Source organism: Botryllus schlosseri, chromosome 11 (genome assembly GCF_051294905.1).
Source record: "Botryllus schlosseri isolate E-star chromosome 11, Bs_hap1, whole genome shotgun sequence".
In the NCBI taxonomy this organism is placed as follows: Eukaryota; Metazoa; Chordata; class Ascidiacea; order Stolidobranchia; family Styelidae; genus Botryllus; species Botryllus schlosseri.
Window position 1 is genome coordinate 28,585,035 of NC_137246.1, and position 24,403 is coordinate 28,609,437.

The window sequence follows — 24,403 nt, forward strand, 5'->3', positions numbered from 1 at the left end:
TGCACGGCCGCCAACACATCCTAATTGAATTAAATGTCGACAGCCGCATAATTTTCCTTCTGCTGTCGCCGATTGGCCACCCCTGGATTAAAGAATCGATATTTGGGTTAGCTAGACACGGTAGTCTACTTGCTGGAAAACGATCTCCTCGTAAAGCATGGTCTTTTGGAGAGCCCGAATTCGTTTTTCACGGGTCTAGGTCTCGGCAGTGGTGGACCATTGCACGTCAAGGCAATATGCCCATGCCCATTCATACCAGCTAATTCTTCCTCCACGGAATGATATTATCATGCCGAAGCCGTATATCAGCTAGTGAGGAATAGTGATATTGGGCACAGTAGAATAGCTTACTTTGAACAACAACAAAAAATATCAATTTCAGCATTTCAAAATGCTTCACTAAGCGTTCTACGAAATTTTTCCAAATCAGGCCGCGGGCCGCAAAATATGACCTCGCGGCCCGCGTGTTGGTGACCCCTGATTTATATGTATGAAATGCTGCTAAAATTCATTATCATATTTTTAGGCCATGTGCGAGTCTCATAAATGGATTAAACGAAGTCGTTTCGGCCATTTTCACTGCATCGCAATATTTGCGGTATATTCAAATGACAAGAAATTGTACTAATAGGCGATAATGATCATAACGGACGATTCCGCATCAGAGGTGGTAGAGGCTCTGCCCATCACTATCGATTCCATTGCCATCATCATCATCATCATCATTGGTTTATTAGCAATTTTTATCAGTTCAATACACCACAAAAATGCGATACAATGAAAAGACAGGAAGATGTCGAAGCGACTTGGAGTAATAGTCTATGGAATCAGACACCCACCTTGGCCTAGGCCAGGGGCGGGCAACATACGGCCCGCGAAGGGATTTTGTCCGGCCCGCGGACAGTTTTCCGTCTTGCATGCTAATGTGGCCCGCGGCCCCAGTCTGTCGAGACTCCCCACCAATGTTCCCTCTAATTTTCACGACTCTGCGCAAACACGGCAACTTATTGCGCAGGCCCTTGGACAACAGTGCGCAACCAGGCCCCCATAGGGTGATAAAACGAACTTCTGGGGGGTTCGCCCCCCAGACCCCCTCGCCCCATGCGCCTTTTGTCGGTGCTTAACATCGACATTGGGTGCCCATTTATATGGTTACTTCGTCTATACGCGCGAAGCGCGAAAAATTTATATCATTCAAGATTTAATCGGTCAATATGATCGGGAATTGCATATATAGTGCTATCAATTTGGGTATAATGACTTCGTTACATGATGCTATTTCGCGACCTCCTATCTGCTATGTCAAAAGATATTGAAATCGCCCAAACCTACTAAACTATAATGACGTACACGATTTCAAATTGGTATTTCTTTACTGGCAAATAATGTTCCCTCGATATGGCATTTGTTTTGTTGTGGGACTCGGATCGCGAGGACAGGAGTATTTATCGCCAGCCGTTAGGCGCCTATGGACAATTAAACATATAAGTATAATTGTATATAAATCGAAGTTTTCGGTTAGCACAAAGGCAGTCCTTTTCGGCCAAGGTACTCTCGCTGCTGATCGTTCTGGCGCATATCTCGGAGTCGTATGTTACATAGTCTATAACTTCACATGTCTTGGTGCGTCGTGGCGCGGTAAATGGCCGACACCCAAGTTCCCATTTCTATAAATGATGCGTATTTTTTATTGGGGAAAGGGTACGCAATAATCAAGATATTTGACAAAAATAAATGGCGCATGGCGCGAAAATTTTTTTGAAAAGTTAAAAAAAAAATACACCGTGATTTATGTTAATTCACGAAATAATTTTGGGTCCCCTTCGAGCGCGGTCCCTCCAATTGGGGGGTTCCGGTCCTGAGTAAATCTTACGCAAGGTTTATGCCACGCGGAGAAGACTATTCGTTAGTTTCTCGCAGAGTAACTTCGAGCTAGCCCAACTTTGGTAAACAATGTTATTTTGCCATTCCCAGAAAATAATGCGCTATTGAAATGATATCAATATCGCTCACGCGTACGAGACCATACTAAAAGAAAAAATCTATTTCGTGAGGAGCCCGTGATTGCAAATTCTCATTTATTCACGGAGTGCAATATTTACCCTTGCGGGCCGCACTTGTACCTTCGTTTCAGACTTCAGTGATAACACTATTTGCCCCTGGCAATGTTCCCTCTATTTTTCACGAGTCTGCGCGCCTGCGCGGCCCCTGGACAACAGTGCGCAACGACTAAAAAAAAACATCACTTCGGATTTTTTGTGCGCAGCTTATATTTTCTGTGCGCAGAGACCGTTTCAGCACTGCGCATTTGCGCACGTGCACAGCTTAGAGGGAACATTGCTCCTCACTACTTGCTTACTACGTCAAATTTTAGTGACTGTATGTTATTATATACGTGTATGAGGAGCATTACGAGAGTGGAACTTACGCGGAAGTTCTTCGAAGCGAGAAGACTTGCATTATCGGCATTTACGATCATGCATTCAACCCTAATGTCGTCTGTGGTAATCATGATTTTTGTCGACTACAATGGTCATTGCACCAGGCTGATATTTCCTATTTGTGATTCCGTAACCGCCGACTTGTAGCACGGCACACTTCTAGGCTTTTTGCACCGCATATGCCAGGGGTCGTAAACTCAAAATGGGTCGCAGGCCACCTTTCAAATTTCTTAGAGGACGCGGGCCGCATGAATTCAATATCGAGATTAATTAGGCCACACAGTTGAACAACGACGCTATCCCGTCACCTCCTCAACCCTAATGAATTGATATCTAGGTATATTAGGGTTACCGGGCTTATCGAACGCCTTTGAAATCTAAATTAGAGATTGCACCGTGTGTTGATTGATCAGATAGAAGCTGACATGGCGGCGCCTGCACGACAATGTTATTCTCAAATACACATTGTCTTCGCCATCAGGGGCGAGAATTGGCTTTGAAGTGACATTGCTGTCGTTAAAATACATTCATTAAATACGATTTATTTCAATCTATTCCAATATCTGTTTTGCCAAATCTTGCCACGGTTTTTGAGAAACTGATTGACTGCCGACTTAAGAACTTTTTTGAATTGAATGCAGTACTGTCTCCGACCCAGCATGGATTCAGATCCAACCACAACACCAACCATGCAATACTATCAATTGTAACGGACTATTACAAAACCATCAAGCAAAAAGAAAGTGGCTGCAGCATTTTTATCGATCTCCGCAAAGCTTTCGATACAGTTAACCACAGAATCTTAAGATACAAGCTAGAACACTATGGAATCAGGGGTATTGCAGCAACTCTACTTGAAAGCTACCTGGCAAACCGCAAACAATTTGTTAAACTGGGGACATTAAGAACGACTACCAGAGATATAACTTGTGGAGTGCCACAAGGCTCAGTCCTTGGACCGACTTTTTTCCTCATTTATATTAACGACATTGTTAATGCATCTTTATTCCGCACAACGCTATTTGCTGATGATACTCACCTCTTCATAACCTCCAACACTGTCGATGATTTGCATGCATCTGTGAATAGGGAACTCCCAAAAGTGTCGAGATGGCTGCAAGCAAACAAACTAAGTTTGAATGCAGATAAGACCGAGATGCTCGTTTTAAATAATGCCAGTCATAATTTCACTGTGAACATCAATCATAAACAAATCTCAATATGTGACTCAGCAAAATATCTCGGCGTCACCATTGATTCCAAATTGTCTTGGAAGCAGCATATTGAATGCACAATATCAAAACTAGCTCGGTGTGTGGGAATAATGACCCGTCTCCAATCTTTGGTTTCCAGATCAGTACTACGAACCATCTACTTCTCTCTTTTCCACTCGCATCTGCAATATGGAATCGTAGTATGGGGAAATGCATGTACAACATTTTTGTGCAGAATTCGAACCCTGCAAAACCGTGCGATACGGCTGATCTCATCTGTACCTTTACGTACCAATTTATCGCCTTACTACCGTAAGCATCGAATTTTGCGAGTTGATGAACTATATCGCTTCGAAGTATCAAAAGTTGTTCACAAATATTTTTCCAATAGTCTCCCTCCTGTGTTTGATGACTTTTTCATACCTGCTAAACATGTCCATTCCCATTACACGAGATCTTCGTCTAAAGGAAACGTCTACTTACCCCAACCCAATAGCAACCTAACTAAGAGATCTATCGACTACTCGGGACCTATCATCTGGAATGCATTACCATCACATATCCGTGAATTGCCTTATAATAGATTCAAAAAAGCCCTACTTGATCACCTCTTGTCGTTAAACTAACACTGTTGCCCTACCTCGCCCAGACATTGCTTCATTGATCATTTGCTACCATTGTTTAATTTTTTTTCTATTTTCCTTTCGTAACTAAACATTTTTTTACAGCCAGACTGTTCTGAGTCAAGTGTACCTGTTTGATGCTGGTGTGATCAGACTAGATGACCTTCACGGTCTTATCGATCATTCCTATCTAATACCGAATACTGTGCACGCATATTTTCTGTACCACCATCACTGCCGTTTGTTATGTATTTTGGTTCGATGAAAATAAAGACTCTCTCTCTCTCTCTCTCTTGTATATGTGGATAAATGGGCGAATAATGTATCGATTCAGCAATCCGGCCCGCCAAGTACTCAATTTTCCCAAATCCGACTGAGTCTCTGTACTGAGCATCCAACTATAAGTTTTCATCTTGCAGGCCTACTATACAGATTTAGGTTGTGTCTGCTTTCACACATTTTGAAATTTGTCCAGTAAAAAGTAGTTTTTGGACAGGAATTTCACGTGAACAAAGTTCGAAGTAGGGCTTACGCACGCGCGCATAGTAACACGATTTCTGTCGTCATCAGAACGTCGCGTTTCGGGTGGAAAATTGCGATCGGAATCGAAAGGTCAGTTTCATGGCTTCATGTCACCAATTCGAAGACTTCTAAAAATACGAGCAAACTCGCCACGAGAAAGCGACATGATATCGTCTGCTAGGTCACAGAGACGCAACATATGGTTGTCGGTTTGTTTGACTGACTGCATGAACCTTGAACACGAACGGCGAAGACTCGGACTCGAAGCGTCTGCCGTTAGAAAGCTTCGAATATTTTGTCATCATTGAATTTATTGCAGGGACTAGTCCTCCATTTATAAAAACGTACCTACTCGACTTCGCCTGCGGGTGGGACTTAGACAACTTAATGTTGTATATGGACTAATTCGAGTAACATCCCGGTAACACTGATCCGATTTCTGTTGTATTTCTTTTTAATTCGGAATTCAATTTAAAAGTTTTTAGCAAATTCAGTAATTCTAATCTAGTTTGGAAGAAAACTATGTGGATGCCATTCTAATTGTAATCTAATTTATTGGATTTACTGCCTCTGACGCGTTGTAGGTGCAGGGTGTCTTATTTCGAAGAGTGCTCCAACACGATTCTATGGCTTCCTATCTTTCCAATATATCGTAATCGTGTGGTGATTTAAGTATCGACAAATTGACTGAGGGTAGCTCTAGTCCAGTGGTTCCCCAACCAGGGCGATATCCATTGTGGGTGATTTTTAGAAATAATGGGGCGAAAATACCAAAGGGGGCGACTGGAGGGCGATGGGGGACGAAAATGTTAGAACTTCTTGTGAGATATATATATATTTAACGCGGTCAAAAAATAAACGTGGAGACGGCTTATTCTGCATATCACACGGAAGTTGACTAAAATACGGTCAACTCAACGGAAAGTAGCCGCGCAAACCGATTCTCTGATCTTTCTCACTCAATTCACCAGCTAGTCAGCCCTCACCATTTACCGGGCCACGACCTGACTTATCGCTCTCGCCTTTCCGTCACTTGCCACCTGATTTTATCGCTTGCCACTTTATTATCATCTTTTACTTTCATTCAGTGTACAACTTTACGTGTAGGCTACATGCCTCCTCTTTACATCGCCTAGGACCAGGAGGGTGTCTGAATTCAAAGACTATACTCCTAGTCGTTTGGGCATCTTCCTATCTTTCATTGTATCGCATTCTCGTGATGTTTTCAAGTGATGAAAATTTTATGAATAAACTTGAACCTTGAACCTAATCAGAATTAGGCAAATAAATTTCCTGTATATGTATGTCCTATTTTTCGGATCCGTAAATATTGGGGGACAAAAATTTGTGTCGAGCTTGATAAGGGGGCGATGATTCTGAAAAGGATGGAAATTCGATGATTGGGTCATGCAGTTTTGATTGGAAATATGCGACATATAACAAAGCAAGTGTCCAAATTACTCAGAATTACCCAACCTGATGGTTGCAAATGACTACAAAGTTTTACTCGCAGATAAAAGATCAAGTCACGTTTTGTATTCAGCACGCATGCGCAATAATGATTCACAGATTTCCGGTGTTCATTTGTGATGTCACTCGCACACTTCCTCCTAGACATTGAAGCGAGGGAAGAAAGAAAGAAACAAAACTCGGCCGCGGATCTATCTCAGGCAGGTGCTCTAATGCGCTTATTCGAAATTGTAGCACTTCGTGTGACGTGACAAAGTATTGAAGAAATGGTTGTCAGCATTTCAACTTGTTAGTAATCTTTGTTAGACTTCATATCTGATGATATTTAAGGTCCAAATGATCGAGTACATCTGAGGTGGGAGTGTTGAGGGCGGAATTAAGTCAGGTGCATTTGATTTCATAATTTATCAGCTCGCAAAAGCTCAGTTACATGAAAAGCTTCACTCAGCGTAAAATTTCCTAAGAAATGATTTCGCTGAAATTCTGTATTCTCAGCTTTATTTTGAATCGGAGTGCTTTGAGATATTTCAAGTGAATCAAATGAAACGAAACACCCACAGAAAAGTTTTTCCGTTCAGTTACTTAAAATGGCAAATGGTTCCGCTGCAATCCGATACAGTTTTATTGTTGATCGAAGTACTTTCAGAGCTTTCCAATAGGTCCGATGAAACGCCACACTCAACATGTAACATGTTATAACTTCAAAATCTGTGTTGGCAGAAACCTGAAGTTACGTGCGGTCGTTTCAATGAATCACTCCATAGCAGTGAGAAGTTGCAGATTCGATTTGCAATTCTAGAGCGTTGGTGACCGTTTACTGAAACCATTGCGCATCGTAATGAATGCATTGAACTACCCCGTACAAATAGACCAAGGTTTCTTAACCGAACCCAGGGAGGGGTTCATTGAGAAAGTCTCAGGGGTTCGCTGGAGATCAAGATGCACACTCAATTCATGTAACCGAAGTCACATTGCAATAAATTTGAATTCGCGTATTTTGGTTTTGTGTGGAAATCATATTTTAACCGTTGTGGTTCCACATATTGCACAACTCATTTCTCAACAAACAATTATTGCCAAATGTATTCCACTTGAAGCTTTTCGACTGACTCTCATCAGGAGTGAACATCAATAAATGTGGGTCAACAGATCCGAAATATAGGAAGAAATTTGTCGAAATGCTTCGAGGGGAATACTTTTGGCGCTATTGATATGTCGCTTGCTGCAATATAGAAGGCCCACTCCTAAGATCTTAGTTAGCGAGTTCATATTGTGCAACATTATTTTGCACTAATGAATTAGATTTGTGATGCAATGGAAGTTTATTGTTTTTGCGTTTATTTGGGGTTAGCCGAAGGCTTGCAGATTAGCGTAAGGGTTCCGCCAACCCGCCATGTTAGTAAAGGTTAATAACCACCGGAATAGCCGTTTGTTTACACAGGCTGCAACCGTAATTTTATCGATAAAGTACCCTCGTCAAAGCGGCTTTAGAGTGACAGCCATGCAGGTTTCGATCCTATTACGTAACGTCGCCAGCAATAGCTTTTTAATTTTCAGTAAAGTTTAATCATAGGCCTGGACTAGATGACGGAAATCTTGACTTTTCCTGCGGAATCGAAGGAGCGATGGAGCCCAGACGGTGAGACTTCATTTCGAAGTACTTATTGTTGCTAGTATTTAGTATTCCCGGTGACCTTTTAAGAGAAGAATATCGAATCAGCTTGATAGCTGTCTAGGCTTTTAATAACTAAAACTAGATTACAAGCAGCTACAAGGATATAAGACATGCACTTTCAAGCAACTGAGATAGGAGCGGAATCCACAGATCGAATTAATCAGCGCCTAGACGGCAAGTGTCTTGAGTAATCATCACAGCGTTATTGTTTAATTTATGGTAATCAAGGTGTCTTTCGACTGCTGTTGTCATTTACACCGGGCCGACATTTGTTATTATATGTCGATTGCTGCTAACCTAGTTTTTAGCTCAATTTGCAATCAGCAGCGTTTGTTGTGATGACGTAACCGCGATGTCTCGAAAATGCATGAGCCACAACTGCGGTTGACCGCTTAGTCAGCCAGCAACGAAATCGGACCACCTGCTCTGCTCTGATTTAGACAAGGCGTTAACCCTCTACCGATAGCAGTGAGTTGCAATGCGAGCGGTTGTATGAAAAAGATTAGAAGGCGTTAATTGACATATATTGCGGAAATCACGCTTTTGCTATTGCCTCATAATCCGTGGCATTGCGTCACAAAACGGGAAGTCATCAGAATGGCCGCGATACAGACTTGGACAAATTACGGGATGTTCAAAATGCGCCACTATAGTTGGTCTGCTAGAACTGTACTTGCTTTTCAAAACTCACAACTATAAGTAGAACTAAAATTATACCCAACACACTTTTCAAAACTAGCAACTAGATTCTAGTGGTTCTTAAAGTATGGGTCGCGACCCAAATATAGGTCGCGAAGGGTATAATTTTGGGTCGCGACGGTACCAGAGCGGTCTTTTAATATGTATGTAATATTATTTGAGGTCATTGCAACAACAAAAATATCTTCGCTTTCCGCGCGATTTACTGTAGTTGGTTTGAGCATATCAGAGGTCACTGAGTTTGGTACCACGGCCAATAAGCGAGACACGCGGAGAAGTCGCCACCACAACATGACTTGATCATGAAAATGTGCCGACCTTTGTATTAAACGAATTGGTTTGATTTCATGATAAGATTTTTTTCAACATTGGTTTCTCTGGAAAACACCGTCGGAGACCTGGGACGCTTTAGTGTAGAGTTGTAAAACGAGCGGTTGCCGGTTTATGAGGCCAAAACCCGTCCACGCTTGGACACATGAATATATGGCGTTGGGCCAACATACGGCTGGGCAAAGTGCGGTGCCAAAAAGTTCGGTGGCGATAATTGACCGTCGTTGGGTGGCCAAACCATTCGTTATTGATATAATTGGTCGGCACTCAAATGCATTCATTTTGGTGTGTGTTGCTTGGGTCGCGAGATACCACTAAAAGTCAGATTTGGGTCGCGGTCTAAAAAGTATTAGAACCACTGACTAGAACTAAAACAGTTAAAAATGCGCAAAAGACTTCGTAGTGATCGAGTGACAACATATTATTTTTCGCGACGCGTGAAAACAAATGTTGACTTTAGATAAATCTACCGCAAAACATTCTACTTTATTGTGATGTAATAATAATAATAATATAATAATTTATAGAGCGCCGAATATAACAATATATCATTACTCCTGCACTAGGGCGCTGTACATAAAAGGCAATAAAAAATTAAAGTAAAGGATATGTATAAAAGACGAAGTGCATAGTTGTAGGGGTGAATGATCACTACTGTAGTTCGAACGCTCGTGTGAATAAAACGGTCTTGATTTTGCGTTTGAAAACATGCACGAAGATGTACCAATGATGCGACTGGCCCATGGATATGTCAATGCGTCGGGACTGACTAATCGGAGACGCGGAGACGCGGACAGACTAATCAATTTTTTAGTTGGCCTTGCAAGGTCACAATCAGGGCAATCCTTTTTTGATAATGTAACTAATTTCGAAAGTAACCAACCGTTATCCAACCCTTCTTGTAGGCCACGGGTTGGCCGCCCCCTGAACTAGAACTACAAAAACCAGTTGAACATCAAGTAACTATAGTTAGTTAGCCAGTTGGTATTGATATGTTACAGACGAAACGGTCCTTCCTTTGCACGACCTCTTGGGAGGAACAAAACAGATCCAGTTGTGGCATTTCATTCTGGAGCTGCTGCGTGACAAGAAGCACTATGATATTATCAGCTGGGACGGCGAGTACGGAGAATTCGTCATCAAAGTGGGTATCGAACAGTCAAAGTATAGTCAGCGTCGGTACTCAAGTAGAAATACAAGGGCATAGCGTTGATACTATATTAAAAGTAACGTCGTAAATACTCAGGTACAAATAAGGTTAATCGAGTACAAGGGAAAAGAGATATCCAAGTAAATCATAATGAAAAGTCGAAGTTGAAGTGTAACGTGGTGAATGCCTTATCAAATATACGTATGGTTAGGGAATTGTTAGATATTTTCAGTTGAGGAAAGAGCAAATATTATATGACCGTGCTTGAAATTAACAGCAAACTGCGAAGTGAAAGTCACTTCCTAGAAACACCAATTTCGAAGGAAGCAGGTGTAGTCTTTCCTGCGAAGAAGACTAGACTGAGCACCTCTGGTCTCTAATCGCTCCACATTTCAATGCGGCAACCCAAAAAATACAAGTTACTATTTCCAGGACCCGAACGAAGTGGCCCGACTGTGGGGGGTTCGTAAGAGAAAGCCGGCGATGAACTACGAGAAACTCAGTCGTGCTTTGAGGTCAGTCGACAGCGTACGACGATCGAGCTCGCCTTTTATGCTTCAAATTACCCGAATAGTCGGACAATTTCTTCCTGACCCTATTGTCATCCAGCACAAAATCAATTTCGATAAAAATCATCCAGACCAGACTGTCACGGCATTCCCTGTGTCATATATAAGCCCAATCTCGTAACAACGTGCCGGTGATCCAAATCTACCGCCAACACAAGATTAAGCGACTGCAAACCCATCCAAATCAGCCAGCGACGCATTTGTAGCAAACGCAGTCGTTTCCCCTGCCTCTACAATACAGTAAGCAAGCTAAACAGTAAACATCCCATTGTCAGGTATTATTACGACAAACGCATCCTGTACAAGTGCAAAGGCAGACGTTACACGTATCAATTCAACCGGAACGTTCTCGAGATTCTGCTCGACGCGAAAACAGAATCAGGTTCGGAAAAGTTTGAGTTCGTTTCGAACCGAATCCGATCTCGAACCTCTTTCCAGGGCCCTACGACCACGTCACGCCAACGTCATCGCCGGCACGTCACCGGACTCCCGTTCATATCAAGCAGGACCCAGATCGTTTGATGACGTCACAAGCGCAGCAATCGTGTCCTATGATCGAGTTGAAGTTTTCGCGTCGCTCGGAACCGCGTCACGCCACGTCACAGAGCGCTTCGACGCCGCGTCACAGATCCGCGTTCCGAGAAGTGGCGCGCGAACGATTCCTGTCGCCGACCTCTTATTCAGGTCAGGGCATTCCGTTGCACTAAACAAAGAAGGTAGAGCGCCACCATGTGTCGTGTCCGTTCCTCGCCAGCTGTGGAGGAGGTTGATTCGAATCGTGCGCCTGTTTCAGGTTCGCTGCCTGGCACGCCCACTCGCGGCCACGGATTCCCGTGTCCGATCCGCAGCTTCAGTTTCGCCACGGACGAAATCATCGCCTACAACCAACAATACGTAGCACGCGGTGAGTTCATTCGGTTAAAGAATCCTGTTCCGTTTAAACCCGACCGAAATTCAGGATATCCCGAACCACTCACCTCACCTATCGGGCATCACGTTCCGCACGACAAACGCGCTGTATCGACGCAAGCTCAAACAATGATCGAATTGCGAAAACCTTCCTCCGAAGAGCTGGATTTTCAGCGGCGTGTTGCACCGCCACGGCCCTACCTTGACGTTCCTTTACCTGTGAGCCCTGAACCGGGGTTGCTCGGGTCTCGCTCGAGCAAACTGCGGGATTTCTTCGCCACGAGACGCCGCAGAATCGTCTCTGAAAACCCGACCTCATCTTATCGAGATGAAAGGGCGTTTCGTGAACGAGGTGAGTAACGTCGCGATTAACGAGCGAGACTCCGTTTCTTGTCGCCAGTGTGTCGAGGAAAGAGCTGCTGCTTCCCTTCTTAGAGTGAGAGTACCCTTTGTACTTTCTACTTGCAGTACTTACTGAAGTGGCCATGTTTTACAACTGCTTCGACGTCTGCCCGAACACTATTCTAGATGTCCTTATTACTTATGCGATTTGGTTTTTGTAAAGCACAAAGTAGTTCAGGGATCATCTTGCACCGCAATAATGAGTTACATTGTCGTAAGAAACGCGTAAAATGGCCTCTCAGTCGCGGTTACTGAACATATTTTTTAAAGATTCCACCCGCGGGAGTTGTCATTATATTCACCGACACATCTTGCGATTTCGTAACGTTTTACGACAGAGCAGTGTGCTGTCACAAAATGCGTTGCCCGACTGTAAAGATAGCATGGCACTAAATTTGGCATAAATCTATGGGTCGAAAAGAGCTTCTGATTGAACGAAGATGGTGACTCACTGGATTCAAGTTAACCGAAAACTCACTCATTCTGCAGTACGACAACCCAGGCTTCGTGATACATGATTTCGATGACAGTATTTGATCTGTTGCTGTTGTACGCTTACTTCACTAATGAAAGCAGAAATTTTAGTAATTTATTCAAATGAGAAAAAAACGGAAAAAATCTGGCGTGATGGAGAAATTGTTAGCACAATTTCGGCATTTTCAGCAACCTTACATCAATCATTAAAATTTTTGGCGCAAATTTTTTTTCGAAATTAATAGGCCAGAGGTATCCGTCAAGATAGAGAATATTGGTTAAAGTGATCACCTAGCTAGCCAGTCTATAGAACAGAGATAGCGAAACCTTGTTATTATATTACTTCACTACGCACGCTGTAAGCGGTCAATGTTGGCCTATTTGAGATTAAACAACGGAGGTCAAGTAAAACGCCAAATCATTGTATCAATGAGATCTGTCGCTCTTACAAGTCATTTGTAAAGTAGAGCAATTTTTTATCGACACCGATGACTTAACTAGAATCGTAAATTTTGCCCCGAGTCACGAGTAAATCCGCATTTCTAAAACGCCGAGTCATACGAAAAAGGTGACTCGATTCAACCTAACCCTGTTGAATATTGCTTAGAACAGTGGTTCCTAATAAATCCCACGCAATACACAGTAGGAGTGTGACTACAGTTTTATTGCAAGCTAATAGGTAATAGCCCCAATAACACTATGATCTGAAAGGATAAAGATATGCAGCAAACAACGTTAAGCTCTCGCGTAAGCGTGAAGCCTGGCGACTACGAGCGAAGCGCGACGTCTGTCACGGTCGAGTAGTGTTCAATTATAATGAGCCATAATTGCGGAACACAACATAATACAGCAAACGAAAGTTGAGATATATCAGTTCCCAACCTTTTTCGTCTCGTGCCCCCCTTGGCCGATATTTCAGCTAAAATTCCCCCCCTATGAAAAAGGTGCCTGTGACTAAAAAAATGTGCTTTTAACGCGCAACTACTTATTGACAGCATATTCAGATATGTCCGAACTGTGGCGAATGCGGACCACACTAAACTTTGGTAAAGTACAGACAAATTTGACCTGTTTTTGACTGCTGGTCGGGTAGCCGCTGACGAAAAATAAATCACCAAGTCCGCTTGCTACGAGGGAGGGCAATGACTTGCCCCTTACTTCGGAGTTAGTCAGAACCGGCTCCCGGTTAACATACATTGTTGATCTCTTCGGCCACGGAATCATTCTCTACATCTGGACTCAAATCCATCGATCCCAGAACATGAAGTCTTTGCACAGGGCGACAAATGATTGCCTTCTGCGTTTTCACCTGCGCAGTTCGGCCCAATCCGTCTTTACCAGAAAAGACATCGGTGACACGACCAAGAGGCCATTTTGGTCGTGACGTGTTTTCTTCAGTGACCAAAACGACGTCACCAATCTTGATTGGAGATTCTGCTTGCTTCCACTTGCCCCTTTGCTGCAATTTAGGCAAATATTCATTGCTCCACCTCTTCCAAAACGATTGAAGTAAGCTTTGTAGATAGCGGAAACGCTTGCCAACAGACACGTTACCGCTTCCACGAATCAAAGGCAATTCTCGTGGATTCCGTCCGATAGTTAATTGACTCGGCGTGATTGGTGTCGGATCCAAAGGATTAGAGCCGTGGTAAGCTAGGGGACGCTGATTAAGAGCCGCTTCAATGTCCGTCAGTACCGCAATAAGGCATTCCCCAAAATCTTTCGTAGAGGCTCTTTCAAACTTCTGTTCATCCTTGCCCAATATGCTCCTCTGACTTTCACTTGCTGCTGCGATGAGGTTCTTTGCCGTCTCCTCGGTCTTCAACTCAGGCGGACAGCTGATCATTTCATTGTGACGATAGCCGCACTCGCTGCGTTTCTTCTTTCGGCAATGATGCTGTCGAGGCGAAAATGGTACGCTAAGACAACGAAAACATAGCTTGTTGTCGTCCACAAAATGACGTTTTTATCACTTGCAAGATCTTCAGACTTTTGTAGACGTCGTATTTAAAGATGTAGAATTTTATTAACAAGATTCCCAAAAAAGATCAGCGACTTGCAAACAGATAAATCGAAGTCAAGACGAGAAATTCCTCCAACACCTCACACCGTGAGAGTTTAAATACGATGCCGTCTCAGCCCGCAATAGTCTTCGGAACGTGTCAATTCGGCGCGTCGTTCGATAAAGGTAACCGTCATAAACAGCGATCAAAAAACGAACTGCTTACAAAGCACAAACCAACGTACACCGTAGGTAACGCGCAAAGGTAATCAACTCAATGAAAAACAATCAAGTAATCAAGTCGGTTGGAACCTCTTCGGCTTGCGTATCGCACGACCACTTGACGTTCGCTTTACAACAACGTCAGTAACCGCCAAATACTTTGAGAATTCAGAAGGCGATGAGTATTTAGATTTTCCGAATCAGTGTGACAATCACATTCGATTAATATCAGTTCTAATAAATTCTAAGCAACTTACGACGAATTGCGTTATCAATGGTGAGGCTTGGCTTGGCCCGTCTGTGCCTTACCTCTCGTTTCGAGCCTTATTTTCGAACAATAAATACCAGTTTTTACAGAGAAAATACGGTGCACACGAGGAATCGCAAGTTGTGAGTTCGTATTAGTGCTACAATGACGTCACACCGGAAGTGATAGGGTGTTACGAACTATTTCCCTTGACACAAGGTTAGGTCTAAAGGGTAAAAGGTTGAAAACCAATCAAACAACAGTTACTATTTGCGCAAGACAGATGACAGTTCAACGATAATTGAGAGCTAAATTTGAACTTAAACTGGGGGGGGGGGGGGGTTAACGTGGGCTAAGGCGTTCCAAAGGGGGTCCGCGAAGACAAAATGGCTGAAAACCATTGCTCTACACCTGTGGCATCAAACATTCAGCCCGCCAGACGATTTCTTCCATCTCGCGACGCGATTCTAGAGATCGCTGTATTATTCAGCACATTTCAAACAAATCTTGAGATTTTTTGTACGAAATGCTTTCACCATTAGAAACAACGTCATGTCAGTTAAAAACCAGATTATACAGGTTATGTAAAGAATATAATCACCACACCAAAAATCTGTGTTTGAACTCTAGCTTTTTCTCACGACTCATAAGTCCGTTGCTTATTGCAGGCGTCGAGATCTCGGTTCCCGAACAACAAGTCCCGCTCGACCTCACTACAACCAGACAAGGTCGGTTCATATTTCCTCCTCTTGTCTCTTTCTTCTTTTTCTTCAACCTTCTTCTTCAGATCGATCTCCGACGCGCGTCATCACGAACCGGTTGCGCTCCACTCACCTTCACTCCCCACGGGGAACTCCCCCGGTCAGCCCCAGGAAGAGGGGCAGGCACGCCGGGGAGGAGGATGACGTCATCACCGTCACTTGCGAACGGGGCCGGTGTGAGGTCACGCAGTCCTGGGGCTCGGTCGCGAAACTCGGTCGGTTTGAACATCGTGACGTCACGACAGGTCTGCAGCAGTCCAGCTCCGTTCCGTCGAGCCCTTGTCACGTGATGCCGGCCAAATGGAGGCACAAGAGGTCCATGCGACGTCACAATGCCAACGAACCGAATCCGAGCGTTCGAGACGAAAAATTCGAAGAAGTTCGAAAACCGAGTTCGTTGAGAAGATCGAAAAGTTGGCCGCGGCTATTCGGTGGGAGCGGTGACGTCACGAAGGTGGAAAAGGCCGCGTACCCGTGTCTCAGGCGGCAGAGTGACGTCACGTCTCGATAGGCCGAGATTTGCTTTCTGTAAAAGCCTTGTTTGCAATACACGTTTATTTTAATATGACGCGGCACTGCAGGCAGAGAGTTCAGGAGATGCGTCAGCACTTTTCGATCTCTGCTCTTTGATCCGATCGGTCTTCTTGAATCGGACGGACTGTCAACGTAGCAAAGGTCGGATTGTTGCGCTGCCAAAAGCAAAACCAGAAAATATATTGCGCTTTGTAAGGCAAAGGGATTAGATTAGGATTAGGAGTACAGAACATTATAACACATCTGAATAAAATATGACTATTTTGTTCAAATGCATTGTAAGGCGCAGTACGATAATTTCTGCAGTGGATACCTTTGGAATTATTGCATTCAATTACATTAAAACGTAATTTGGTAAGGTAAGAATAATCGTTGAGTTATATTTTTCTTCTGAACAAGTCACACACAATGTACAATGAGATTTGACAAAATGCGATGCCATGAACAGATAGGAGGATGTCGAAGGACACGCAGTGCGATCCTTTTAATCTAAAATCCACCTCGGCCTAGAGTCACAGTTCTTTTCGATGTTGATCCTTTTGACGAGGCCGCCCTTTCTACTAGTTCTTCCCATCCCTTGTGCGTGCTTTCTTTCATTGGGCCCAATGTTTTACGGCTAGATCTCTTCCCCGTCGGCCGGCATAGGCGGGGATTGACCCCTCCCACGGAAGTGAGTGGGTTGTGAGATTTAGTTTGCTATTATGTAGCGAAAATTTTACGTATAATATGTTATGCTAGTAATGATGTTAAATAAGGAAAGTTGAGTACCGGTATATGAAAAATATATATAATAATATAAAGAGAAAGCAGAGGGTAGTAATAATATAAAAAGAACATGACTCAGTCCAAAGCAACTCTACTCAGCACCTCACGTCATTAGGGGGAGTGAAGGTGTGAGAAGTGCATGATAGCCGCTCCTTTTCTGTAGCAAATACCGGTAATGCTTACGACCACAAGGAGTAGTTGGGAATCTTTTAAATTTTTGGAGTTCTTAATACTATATTACGAAGATGAGAATAAAATCATAAGATAGTGCACCGGTAGGATTAAAGAGCTCAAATTAAGGTCACAGGTAAATAAACAGAAATGGCGAAAGTAATGAAAGTATGAAATATCGGCAATGTTCAGAACAATCGGGTAACCGCAACACAATGACCATAACAATGACCCGTCGCGACTCTCCGATTGTTCGAACAATGCCGATATTTCAGACTCGGAGGACGGATTCTAGGTGGATCAGTGCCTGGTCATTATTTTAATTTATATTTTCGGAATCGGTGCAACCGTAGCTTTCGATCAAGACCAGATTCAATAATTTCTGCGCTCGGGAAGATTGCTTTTGGATTGCCAGAAATCCTACAGTCGCTTGAAACGCAAAACAATTCTCCACTCCAGCCTCGGCGAAGCGGAACGAAGCTGCAAAATCGGTCGTTGCCGTTCCATGTTTAATTTCTATAGTGTCATCATCATCATCATCATCATTGGTTTATTAGCAATTTTATCAGTTCAATACACCACAAAAAATGCGATACAATGAAAAGACAGGAAGATGTCGAAGCGACAAGGAGTAGTCTATGGAATCTGACACCCACCTTGGCCTAGGCGATGTAAAGAGGAGGCATGCACACTGAATGAAAGTAAAGAAGATAGTACAGAAAAAGAATGCGACAAGAAACAGGGCGGCATGTCATGGGAAGCGAGATCGATAGGTCAGTCGTGGTCCGGTAATCTTGAGGATGGACTGTATTTATTTAGTAGTAATTGCTTGTATTTCGACTTGAATGTGGACATGCTCGTCGACTGTCTGATGGTCGGCGGGATACTGTTCCACACATCAGGTCCGGCATATTTGATGGAGCGATGATCTTTTCGGTCGATCATATGATATTTGGACGACGTGGACGCGCGTGTGTTGTACTTGTGCGCTTTTGATTCAGAGGTAAAGAAGTCATTGAAATATTCGGGGCAACGACCGCAGTGAAACTGATACATAAACTTGGCGATTTCTAGTTTCCGCATATCTTCTATGTTTAGGACCAAATCTCTTCAGCAGCGACTTATTGGATGGGCAGCCAGGCCCCTTTGGAGCCCTATCAGTCTATCAAGTAGGCCTACTTACCGTATTACCGGTAGCTTCGGCATTTGGATTGGAAGTAAACTTGCTGGTCTTTGAAGATTCGCTTCCGTATATCACAATGAACCACAGGATGTTTACTAAATAGTGTCCATAAACGGTGCCAACTTAAACGAGCAAGCTATTTCCGGTATCGACGATGAGTTCACTGCTCATGTGCTCACTATAGTATACTACTGGTAATCAGTTCAATATGATATTTATTTCGCCCATACAAAACACCCGACAATTGCGATAAAAAGGGGTAGTCTTTCGATCGAACCGCTCTTGTCCCAGAACAGGGCTGGCCAACCCATGGCCCGGGGGCCAGATGTGGCCCGCGACCGCGAGAAGGTTTTGTGTGGTCCATGAGGTAATTCTCGAAATTAGTTATAACATCACGTAAAATTGCAAGGCCAACCAAAATTTGATGACATGACCATAAAGTAGAATGTTTCGCAGCGGAATTATTCGACTTGAAATTTTTTTTAGCACTTTGCATGATTTATTGTTACTCATTTCTTGCATTTAGTATTGGAGCCTCCTGAAAATTGTAAATACGCGTAATTTACAGAATTGAGTCTAACTATATTCGAAATTAGGAGATAAGTTGTCGTCCAACATGCGACTTCGCAGCGAGATCGTCGGCGAAGAAACATTTGCACAAAATGATAGAGGCATGTTCACCGAAACCTTGATATTGCTATGTGTAAACTCCGAATGATTCTGTCCTTGCCAAATGAGCCCAGTTGTATACAGAGGCGACCCCCAATATATGCCAGTGATATATTTATTGATCGAATTTATTCATTATCTTTGAAAAAAATTCGCGCGACCAGGCCATGAATGCACGGTTGCATACTGCACAGTTGCACACAGAGTTTTCATGACATAATTGTATCAATTTTACCGTAAGTCTTGTTTTCAAAGTGACCTAATTCGGTACGCTCCTATCGGACGACTAGAAAAAGGTAAGCAACATCCAGTGGCACGCGCAATTGTTGGCCAAAGGTTGGCCAACCCTGTGCTAGACCATGAAACATGAAAATGACAAGTGAAATAGGTCAGTCAAATCCCAGGCTATAGCAATCATCAGTCAGTGCAGACTCAGACTGTGTTGCGGTCGCTGAACTGCCTATATGATTCTGTGTAAGCTGTCTTCCCTTCAACTTACAGCGCCGCAAAGTTTCCCGATGTAAATAAGTTTCCCGATGTAAATATACGCGATCTTGAAGTACGGTAGAAACAGTATATTGCTTGAAGTTCCAATTGATCGAATTTCCTTATATCCAAATATAATAAGACAAGATAGTAGCACGAATAAGATATTGTCCCAACAAGATCGATAGATACAGTGGGGGAACGTCCGGTGGGCCAATTACTATTGACAAACTGTACCCTATCACAGCTATATCCAGAATATCCCCTTAGACCAGACCAGGAAGTGTCGTCAAGCATACGCCATCTAGCGAATACAAGTATGGCTCCTAAATTATTGAACCCCCTAAGATTCACATGACATGCCCACAGTAACAGACTGCACACTGCAGTGTGCTTAGTAGGGTTTTGCTGCTGGGATTTAGGGCTTCAGGGATTTATAGAGATGTTATGGAATGGCTTCAATTCAATTTGAACCACGTTGGGATTCCAGAGCTTATGTCAAGGCAACAAATGCTGCAATATCGATAATCGAGTCGATTTCATTCCAATTTTAAGACAAGAAATTTTTTATTTCTAAGATCTGTTCTGAAGTAGACTTTATTGTTGTTCCGCTCGAGATGGAAGAAGCCACCGAGATATGGATAGTTACTTCTGTGTCCATATTTCTGGCCTGTATCGTCGGAATGCTCTTGAGGAAATTCTTTACTCATATCGTGCGACGCGTCACATTTGGTTGGTCTATTTATTCTGAACTTACTATCTCAGACTGGTACAAACTACCAATCTTGTTTTATGGTAAATAAAAACTACCGTACGTTTTTTTTTTTAGGAATTCTAGTTTTGGTTGCACATTTTATAAAATTCCGTTGTGCGAATTGTGATCCCGGTGTTCTGTTGTGTGATGACTTAGCCATTGCCCCACCAGAGTCAATAGCTTATCCTGTATTCTGGTGATTCTCTGATTTTTCAGTAATTTTGTCGTACCGACGATACGATTCAAACATTAATCAGTTGCTTTCAAATGGAATCTATTCATTTGGGTTTGACTCAGCTAGTTTGGGTATTTAGTTTTAGTTCCAGTTACGAATTTCGAAAATCCAGTAGTCCGTACTGTCTGTTTGTGATCTAACAAACGTAGGAACAACTTCAGATATCCAATCATGACATCTGATTTTATATTCAGGCGAGAATCAAAGGACTTTCATTCTATACGCATCCGACATCCTTCATGCTTCCATATCTACTTTTATGCTTGTGGTGGGGACATATGAGAAGTGTTTACTCATTGGAGAAAGGATGATCCTTGAATATTATCTGTCAACGATACTGTTAACTCTTGTCTATCGCTACATTCTGACCGGGGTCGCTCCAAACCCGTTGACGATATTTGCACAAAACTGGGAAGAAGTTTCTACAAGTAAGATTTGCTGCTGCCGGGGTTGTAACCAAGTCACAAGCTTCCAAGTCACCAGTTAATCTTACTATTTTTAGTTTTGACTCTAGTCAAAGTCAAAGTCAGACTGCAATAACTCATTTTTAACTACTCTGCTCGGGTGAATGAAATACATATTTTCCTTGCTCTTAACTGGAGACGGTCAGTAATGATTAATGAAGCACTTCTACATGTCAAAGTACTCAAGTACAGTTTGCCTACCTGCAATATTTCATAAAGCAATTTTGATTTTTGATTACGGTTACTTCTACTTGACAGTTTTCAGTTTGTTTGGCAAAACTAGGATATCGCTTGCTTGCCAATCGCTGCTTCTATTTGAACTTGAGTGTGAATATCAGGGTTGTAACCAAGTCACAAGGCTCCGAGTCACAAGTCAATCTCACTTTTATAGTTTTGACTCGAGTCAAGTCGAGTCATTTTTACTTCACCACCGAGTCAAATCCGAGTTCAAGTCAGCAAGCAGAGGGTCGTATCCGAGTCATGGTATTATGACTAGAGTCGAGTCCAAGTCATTGTTTTGACTGACCAGTTTCCAGTTAAAGTCTTGTTAAACCCACTACTTTGACCACCTCTACTCTTGACAAGTTTATTCAAGCAGATAAAAGACTGTCGTAAATCAAGTCAATACACAGATTGATTCAAGTCGACTCGATTCATTTTCCAATGATAAAGAAAATGACTAGAGTCAAATCTATTGAACGAAAAATTGCGACTCGTGTCAAGTCATATTTTGAGTCATTACAAACCTGTTTTTCACCCTAAAAATCTTGACTTCGCTTCCAGACAATCACTCTGAATACATCCAAGACGTTGAGTCGGATCCATTGGTCTCGGTTGGATACGAATCTAATCTGCGACAACGGAGGGCAGACACAAGACAAAGACAAACTCAGACACTGAGACAGGAAATTCTAAAAAAATCGAAAATTATCTTGTGTCTAAAAAGCTCGCTCCCCTCGTTGCTGGGTTTGGTGAGTTATTTGAATTTTGATCATGATCGTAAGGTTCCAAGTCAATCTCACATAAAGTTTTAACTTGTGTCAAGTCATTTTCAATTGACCCCCCCTCCCCCAGCCCAAGTCTCGTAGCAACGGGCCGAGTCCGAGTCATAGTGTTCATCATCGAGTTGAAGTCGGGTTCAATTCACTTTTCTGAAACTCTTTGATGATTTCGAATGCCTGGTATTCATAATATATTCAATCACCTCACCTTAGCATGTTTCTCAAAGTGCTAAAAGATCTACACCCGAGAAAGACTATAAAATATATGACTTTAACCTGGAAGTCATATCAAATGCCTGGAGTTACATGACTTGGTCGAGTCAATACACAACTGGACTCGAGTCGAGTCATTTTCAATATGTAAGAAAATGATAGGAGCTGAGTCAACTTACACCAGCAGCGCACTAGTATATATTTAGATATACATGTACATTTTCTATTCTGACTAGATGTAGCTTTGTGTACGCTCAAAAATCTCTACCTGTACTTGTAATTGAGTAGAAATTTACAGTTTTACTTTTTGGACAAACAATCACTTTGATCAATCGAGTGATAAAAGTCTTCTACCGCATTATGTAATTTGAATTTTGAAGCTGTTTCCGCGATTTTGCTTCACAGTATATCGGTCTCTATGCTGCTGTGAAGTGGCTCCACTTAGCATGGGACAGCTACTTGACGACGTATCACAGCACAAAAACCGGAATCTTGAAAGACTGCATCATTGTTTTACAAACGGGTCCCGTTCAGGTGGGTTGCGTCCAAGCTGTACGTCTGAAACCTCATTCATTCTCATTCCTACTTTCAGGGCTTCATTGTTGAATGCTTCGTTACATTCCTTTTCCTTTTTGTGGCTGAAAAGCTGAAAGAACTGCATTTTGGAAATTCTGCCCAAAACTACCTACTGTCATCTGCCATCTTCAGTTTGATTTCAACGGCAACACTGTTCATTTGTGAGTGACTCTGTTCATACCTGTACAAACTAACTACTGTTTTTTTGGAGTACTTCTAGTTTCGAGTTTTCAAAAGTGAGTAGTGCCGGTTGTGAGTCTTGAAAAGTAAGTAGTTCTGGTTGCAAGCTTTGAAAAGTGAATAGTTCTGGTGCTAGTTGTATTTCTAGTTGCGAGTTTTGAAAAGTGAGTAGTTTCAATTGCGAGTTTTGAAAAGTGAGTAGTTGTAATTGCGAGTTTTCATAAGTGAATCGTGATAGTTGTAGTTTTAGTTATGCATTTTGAAAATCTAGTAATTCGCACAAGTTTGACTGTTTGATGTTTTTTTCTCTCCAATAATAATTGTTCCCTCTTTCAGTTATCGATGTCACCGGATCGTTCGCCAACCCTCTCCTCGCCTATGCGTTGGAGAGAGAATGCCTTTATGACATGTCAAGCATTGTCAATCACATCATTGTCTACTGGTTTGGTGCGTTATGCGGTACTGTCACCTTTTACTGTGTGTCGGATACGAAGCACTTGACCATGATTTCTGCCAACATTGTGTTATTTTTGTTTGTATTTCTATTCATTCCAAGTGCTATTGATCGACCTTACCTGTTTTATTGATATTGCCTGCCTTACCGATTCCTTTTGAAATGTTTGGGAAGCCAATTTCACTTTTTATAGCGTGGTATACGTTAAATGTAGTGTGTATGGGTGCTACGGATGTTCAAAAATTACATTTTCTTTATGAAATTATACTAGTTAATTGATAAAATGGTTAGGTTGGCAAAAAAGATGTGTAACAAATTTGTCTCCATTTCAACACAGCTGTTGGATTGAATATACTATTCAATTGTATATTAAAGTTTTTTACCTCCAAGTAGCTCTACAGCTATTGGAGTAGAAAAGTTTGGATATAAAAAACAAATGTTATTCACAGTGGGAAAGTCTCTCAAATATGATGAGCAGCGTTTTTAGCCAACCTAACCATTTTATCAATAAGCCAGTAAAATTTGACAAAAAAAAGATATTTTTGAACGACCCTGTGATTCGTTGTCTCTCTCGAATTTTGATTGCCTTTCAAAATAATTAACTTATCTGACAATACGAATTTATTTACCGAAGCACTTTATTAAATTGCGTTATATAGCTATTCTATCGATAGTGCAATCGTGAAACTTATCCGCTGCCTCAGTGCCAAATTTTATTTGTGGATTTTCTAAAACTATGGTTTTAATCCAGATTTCGTGAAGTGTTCCTGTTACAGAAGCTTGTTATTGAGTATGATAATACAATTGATTTAAATACTGGATTGTTTTCGTGGTCAGTGAAGTTTGGCTGAGGTTTGTGTCTACTCTATGCAGACATGGGGTGATTACTTCATGAATGTAATCGATTGCGATTACGATTACTTCTGAATCACGCGATTACATTGGAAAAGTAATCACGATTACATTTATTTTGCTTCTTAGAACTAATCTTACAAGATATATTGAAGA

At 42.3% G+C, this 24,403-nt stretch overlaps 2 protein-coding genes and 2 long non-coding RNA genes across 9 annotated transcripts; 2 read left to right on the forward strand and 2 right to left on the reverse strand.

Moving 5' to 3' along the window:
* Positions 1-3,480: 3,480 nt before the first annotated feature.
* On the reverse strand, positions 3,481-4,573 carry LOC145451204 (uncharacterized). The gene is made up of 2 exons (XR_013918717.1): positions 3,771-4,573; positions 3,481-3,600 (listed from the first exon to the last, which is right to left on the reverse strand). It is a non-coding gene; the product is annotated as an uncharacterized LOC145451204 (long non-coding RNA).
* A 1,563-nt stretch (positions 4,574-6,136) lies between these two features.
* On the forward strand, positions 6,137-16,278 carry LOC145451201 (uncharacterized). 5 transcript variants are annotated; one of them, XM_080329691.1, is made up of 9 exons: positions 6,154-7,909; positions 9,976-10,118; positions 10,557-10,639; positions 10,969-11,075; positions 11,132-11,377; positions 11,487-11,597; positions 11,652-11,954; positions 15,618-15,677; positions 15,737-16,278. In XM_080329691.1, the coding sequence occupies exons 1-9, from the start codon at positions 7,855-7,857 to the stop codon at positions 16,219-16,221; spliced, it is 1,593 nt and encodes a 530-aa protein (XP_080185817.1). In that variant the 5' UTR covers positions 6,154-7,854; the 3' UTR covers positions 16,222-16,278. The 5 variants fall into 5 exon arrangements, with proteins under 5 accessions (XP_080185818.1, XP_080185820.1, XP_080185817.1 ...); XM_080329692.1 differs by lacking the exon at positions 10,557-10,639 and having other exon boundaries at positions 6,137-7,909; positions 11,132-11,409; XM_080329694.1 differs by lacking the exon at positions 10,557-10,639 and having other exon boundaries at positions 6,149-7,909.
* LOC145451205 (uncharacterized) lies at positions 8,428-9,979 on the reverse strand. The gene is made up of 2 exons (XR_013918718.1): positions 9,344-9,979; positions 8,428-8,694 (listed from the first exon to the last, which is right to left on the reverse strand). It is a non-coding gene; the product is annotated as an uncharacterized LOC145451205 (long non-coding RNA).
* Positions 16,279-17,709: 1,431 nt separating the features above from the next.
* On the forward strand, positions 17,710-24,209 carry LOC145451203 (uncharacterized). 2 transcript variants are annotated; one of them, XM_080329696.1, is made up of 7 exons: positions 17,710-19,328; positions 20,097-20,250; positions 20,702-20,935; positions 21,755-21,942; positions 22,591-22,719; positions 22,778-22,922; positions 23,278-24,209. In XM_080329696.1, exons 2-7 carry the CDS (start codon positions 20,136-20,138, stop codon positions 23,526-23,528), a joined length of 1,062 nt encoding a protein of 353 aa, XP_080185822.1. In that variant the 5' UTR covers positions 17,710-19,328; positions 20,097-20,135; the 3' UTR covers positions 23,529-24,209. The 2 variants fall into 2 exon arrangements, with proteins under 2 accessions (XP_080185822.1, XP_080185823.1); XM_080329697.1 differs by having other exon boundaries at positions 17,710-18,183.
* The last annotated feature ends 194 nt before the right edge of the window (positions 24,210-24,403 follow it).

Coding starts and splice junctions, on each gene's coding strand:
- LOC145451203 (XM_080329696.1), top strand. CDS start 20,136: ATGGAAGAAGCCACCGAGATATGGATAGTTACTTCTGTGTCCATATTT. Junction 21,943..22,590: donor TCCCCTCGTTGCTGGGTTTG/GTGAGTTATTTG, acceptor TTTGCTTCACAG/TATATCGGTCTCTATGCTGC. Junction 22,720..22,777: donor TACAAACGGGTCCCGTTCAG/GTGGGTTGCGTC, acceptor TCCTACTTTCAG/GGCTTCATTGTTGAATGCTT.
- LOC145451201 (XM_080329691.1), top strand. CDS start 7,855: ATGACGGAAATCTTGACTTTTCCTGCGGAATCGAAGGAGCGATGGAGC. Junction 11,378..11,486: donor GTCGCCGACCTCTTATTCAG/GTCAGGGCATTC, acceptor CGCCTGTTTCAG/GTTCGCTGCCTGGCACGCCC. Junction 11,955..15,617: donor AAGGGCGTTTCGTGAACGAG/GTGAGTAACGTC, acceptor TGCTTATTGCAG/GCGTCGAGATCTCGGTTCCC.